Source organism: Adiantum capillus-veneris, chromosome 17, assembly GCF_014529385.1.
Source record: "Adiantum capillus-veneris isolate H3 chromosome 17, ASM1452938v2, whole genome shotgun sequence".
In the NCBI taxonomy this organism is placed as follows: domain Eukaryota; kingdom Viridiplantae; phylum Streptophyta; class Polypodiopsida; order Polypodiales; family Pteridaceae; genus Adiantum; species Adiantum capillus-veneris.
Window position 1 is genome coordinate 30027800 of NC_140947.1, and position 5107 is coordinate 30032906.

The 5107-nt window shown below is 48.0% G+C and overlaps 1 protein-coding gene across 1 annotated transcript; it reads left to right on the forward strand.

The window, feature by feature from the left end:
- The first annotated feature begins 935 nt into the window (after positions 1–935).
- LOC147437002 (uncharacterized) lies at positions 936–3659 on the forward strand. The gene has a single exon (XM_086486413.1). The coding sequence runs from the start codon at positions 1139–1141 to the stop codon at positions 3023–3025; it is 1887 nt and encodes a 628-aa protein (XP_086342539.1). The 5' UTR covers positions 936–1138; the 3' UTR covers positions 3026–3659.
- Positions 3660–5107: the final 1448 nt, after the last annotated feature.

The window sequence follows — 5107 nt, forward strand, 5'->3', positions numbered from 1 at the left end:
CATAGATCAAATCTAGCAAATGAAGACACAACAACGCATTGCAGAGTAGCCTCCCAAAGTAGGAAGTTTAAGGTTCAGATCGAGTATGCTACGACTGTGAAGATGCATGCAATTGGTGCGATTCTAAGTGGGCAAAAGAATGATCAAGCCCAAGATTCCTTGCAAGTGTTTGATATAGTCTTGGAGCAGCACTCAACATAGTCGGAGCTGCCCCCCCCCCCCCCCCCCCCCCCCCAAATCGATGTGGATGTAGGGTAGCCCCCGAACAAACCAACCTACGAGGCTTCACACACAAACTCTACACTTGAGCGGTGCAACTTCTTGGCTTCTCTAATCTATGTAGTACTCTTGATGCAATCACCAGATGAAGACTTTGTTGAGGCACTTTTTTTCCAGTAGACTAGGTAGAAGGGTTGGGCAAAAAGGGCAAGGACAAAGATGAAGAAGATGGCTCTCATACCAATTCCAAGCTCTACTAAAGATCTCATTCTGGTTTGAGCTACCTATGGAGTGAACAAGCCTGAAGCGTCGAAGTACATGATCCTTGCAAGTAGCTCCCCTACCTTGAGTGGATTTTTGCACATTAAATGATGCCTTCGTGACCCTATTCGAGCATGTCCCCTCCTTAACGCTCTCACTCAACTTGCTTGCACCAACGACAGTGTTGGGACGTCAACGTAAAGGTTTCATTTTGTATTGCTCTGTGTGTATTGTGAGGTGTAGCCGATCTTTGATTTTTTCCTACCGCTGTAGGCGGCCACTCCATCGGACGCGGAGTTAGTCTCACTCGTGTATGAAAGGGTGCTTACTATGCCTGTCAATTTAGGCTTCGGACTCCGGAGTCCCCGTCCCTCTCTCAGCTATCGTACCTTCTTTACTTCTGGTGGACACGCCTCAAGCTTCCTTTTGCAGGCGCCACTGTACTCTGCCAGAGTGTAGTCACTGTCTCCTCTCTCTCTACTCCATCGGCTGCAACCTTGCGACGCACCGCGTTCATAGGCTTCGCGTGACTAAGACGCGATGCATAGTTACCAGCTGCGGAGAGTCTATCTGTAGATGCATAGTTTGACTTAGACGTTAAGCAGCTGCCAACTAGCCTGCCTGGGCAACCTCATTCTCAATATCACAACAGTCAACCATGGCTGGACCTCGAAAACATCAAACAATTATTGAAATGGATGAGGTACACGGGCAACGGCAACACCAAGCAAACAATAGGGATCATGAAGTACAGCAGTCGCACCAGCAGCAGCAAAATGGGCAGCCGCAGCAGCAGCAGCGCCAACAGCAACAGCAAAATAAGCCGCCCTCTTTCGACGATAAAGCACGCAGCGCAAAGATGAACGCCCTTCTTGTTGCAGGCCTGCAGCTTCTGTCGCGCTTCACGGGCTACTGCGCCCTCACTTGGGCTACTGTTGTACTGCTCGGTGGCTTCGCTTCTGTTCTCCGCCTCCTGGATTTCTACCTCATCAGCGCCCTCCTGCTGGCGGAGGGCATGCGCCTCTTCATCGTCCAGACCTTCAGCAAACTCCTCTCTCGCGCTTTCTTTCGCGAGCGCCCTCTCCCCGAAGACTTCGAGTTCGACGACCGCCAAGCCTCCCACGCTCTGCGTCTCGACCTCGTGGGTCAGTTCTTCAGCTTCATCCTCGCCGCTGCCAGCCTCGCCTCCACCTGCGTTCGCCTTGTCCTCGCCTCTCAATGTGGCCATGCCCTCTCGGAAACCAACCCCGATCCAGATGAGGGCCCTAGCATTAATCTCCCCCCTGCTCTTCGTATTTTCTACGTAATCGTCCTCTGCAATTCCATCTTCGCCCTCCTTTCCTCTGTGCTTCGCCCCATTCTTCGCTTGTGCTACCACGGAAGCACGGGTCTCGGTACTACTCTGGCAGCGTGCTTCGGCCTAAAGCTGCTCCAGGAGGATAGCCTCATATGCTTCCACGACGAGGTCTACAAGATAGGAGTGGAGATGGGGTTGCCGGAAGCAGACATGGTGGACATCCTGGATTTTGCATTTACGAAGCTTGCAGGCGATTACAAACGCAACATTCGGCCGCCCTTGATAAAGCAGCTGAACAAGGATATGATTAGGCACTTGTATAAAGGGCAGCATGGTATAGCGATGGCGTGCGATTATTTGAAAGGGGCAGGAGACATGTGGAAGCAGATAGCGGCAGCGAATCTGCCGGGGTTGTGGGTGGAGGAGTCAAGGATAGAGTCGCAAGTGGCGCTGTTTTGGGCATTGCGGGAGAGGATGTTTGGCGCAGGAAAGGATGCGGAGTCGGCTCTCAACAGCGTGGAGGCTTTGGGGCGGGCGTGGGCGAACATCAAGAGTCCTCATGGGTTGCCATTGAATAAGCAATACCCCTTTCTCCTGAAAGACCCTGCCACGAGCAGCACAGTGGTGGATACACTGGTTGAGCTCCTTCTAGAGCCGATCCGGCCGACGCTGCTCTTCCAGGTGAGGGCCTTCGAGGCCTGCTGTCGCCACCCGCATGTCCGCCACCACTTGTACATAGATTCTGCTGTCGCCACATGCGCCGCCCTTCAAGAGCTCATCCTTCCAAGAATGGCAGGGACTGTGGGATTGCAAATAGGCGAAGGACTGAGCAGGCTGGAGAAGCTATGCTGCAAGTTGCAGGCTATTGTAGCAGGTGGAGCAGGTAGAACATGGCAGCCAACCAACATCTACGCAGGTAATGCGCTGGTGGCTTTGCTGTGTGATGGCGGGAAGGAGGAGCTAGGGAAGGAAATCAAGGATAACTTCGCAACCACAGTGGACAGTCGGATAAAGCCTGCAGAGGCAAATCGCGGCGAGAGGTCACCACCCTACTTCTGGGCCTCCGACGTGGAGGTAGTGGAGAGGCTCCGCTTCCGCCTGGGGCTCAGAGCTTATGGTCAGTGGCCCCAGACTCGCATCATTGACACAGACGGCAATGTGATCTCCCGTCCCGCCACTGGCCTAAAGCCCGCTATCTATAATAAGCAGGCCATTGAGAAAATCTTAGAGCGAGCACGCGAAACCTAAGGAGGACGGTGACTCGATGAGGTTCGTGCATAGCTCAAGTGCTTAAAGAACTAAGCTTTAATTTTCTCAAAATCTTTCACGCCCTACTTACAAATACTCCCTACAAGAACTTTATTGCTTTATCTTTCATGCCCTACTCCCTACTTGGAGCTTTGATATTTTATTGCTCTCCAAATTATTTTCTCTGCAACTTCGCTTTGATTTGCGAGCAAGCATCAAAAGGAATGCAACCTTCAAGATTCGAACACACACACCTCCATCCAGGTTATAGTTATGTCATCATTGACCTAACTAGTAAGGCAGTGCGCCTTCGATGCTCAATGCATTGGCTTGAAAATTTTTAAAAAGGTTTGACCATGATTATCTCTGTCGACACCTGCATAGCATACCACCTCTCGCTTGGTGCCCTCTCAACCTCCTACTTAGGCTTGTCTTCTTTGACAACCACCATCTAGAACTACGGCTCCATGTTCGTCTTTGACCCCCAAGGCATGATCTTTCTTGATTCTGAGTAATATAGCAATAAAGTGGATCGGGCCCCCCTACTTGTGTACATAGAAGGAATTCAAAAAGTGGTAGTAATGCAACTTATACCTCATATAATGAAAATGGCCTATCAACTTTGAGAATAGCGGAATTAAGAGAATTAGAGTGAGTATTTGTGAGATTACTTTGAGAACATAGAGGGTGAACTTAATTGATGGTAGCAACATGAACATAGTAATTAATTAACTTGGCATGAGCAATACTTTTATAAGAGAGAGAGTATTAGAGAACATGACAATAGTTGAGGATCGGATTTACTTGGAGCCAGTCCCCCCTCCAAAAGGCGTTTGTATTATAGATTCTCCCATCAAAAGAGACTTGTTACAATACAATCTTTGTGTTCCTTATGACCTTGGTGATGCTATGAACATGGAAAGATTCATGCATCATGAGCTTAACATAAACTTTGCAAAAAAGCATTAACTATCCCAAGACTCAGTCCGAAGGCATCAAACACCTTCGAAGGTGGAGAGAGCTAGCGGGGAATGAGGGTACTGAAGAGGAAGAAGAATCATCCATAGGAGAAAGAAATATTTTCTCACTTATCATCACTTTTCTTGCTTAGTGTAGCATAATAGCATAGTAATAAAGATGAAGAATGACAAGCTTAAGAGTTTAAGCATGGCTCTTTGTTGGATTTGCATTCCATAGCAAAGAGTGTTGGTGTAGGCTCTCCACTTCTCAACAAGCTTGGAGAAGAAGATGGAGCTCAGCTTGCACTTTGCACTCCACACAATGAGAGAATGTGTGCGTGTGTGTGTGGGAGAGTATACCCCCCTCTCATGCTTGGTCCACCGTCTCTCTCTCTCTCTCTCGTATTATTTTATTATTTCAGTTGGACATGTGTCCTCTTTGAGAGAAAGAACTTAATTATTTATTTTTATGTATCTAAATTCTCATTGGAGCCCTTTAAAACCTATCCAAAGCATTCAAGCACAGCTTGAGGGCCGCATGTGGAGGATCATTTAAACATGTGTCTTTTATGCTTATTAAGTCGTTTGGTTGAATTGAATACTTGAAGAACTTAGTCAATCAAGCATGAAAACGTTGATGACTCTTAAGAGTTATAGACTTTCGATTGAATACTTCAAGGACCTTAGTCATTTAAGCATGTGAGAAACACCTTAAGATTTTGGGTAAGGTTTCCACTAACATTTAGCAAGCTAACAAGCACCTCAAGGTCAGCCCTAGCTTGCCTAAGGTCAAAGGACTTTTGAACACTAACTTTTGGAGGTCTTTAATGAAGCTAACCCTACGGTCTTTAAGGTCCATTCGGTAGCATTGCTCTTTAACATACCATCTCTCATTTGGACCCCTTTTAACTTTCACTATAAGAGGTACTTCACATTAGCGACGCTCGTAGTGCGATGCTCAAAAGTGAAAATCCACGGCGCGTCGCTATTTTCTTTGTTGCATAGCGACACCGACAGGGGTAAAAAATAAACCGAGAGTGCTAGAAACTCAGATCTCAGATCTGAGTTTTCGGCGCTCAAGTAAAAGAGGTAACCCACACTCTCCCTCTCTCTCTCTCTCTCT

Coding starts and splice junctions, on each gene's coding strand:
- LOC147437002 (XM_086486413.1), top strand. CDS start 1,139: ATGGCTGGACCTCGAAAACATCAAACAATTATTGAAATGGATGAGGTA.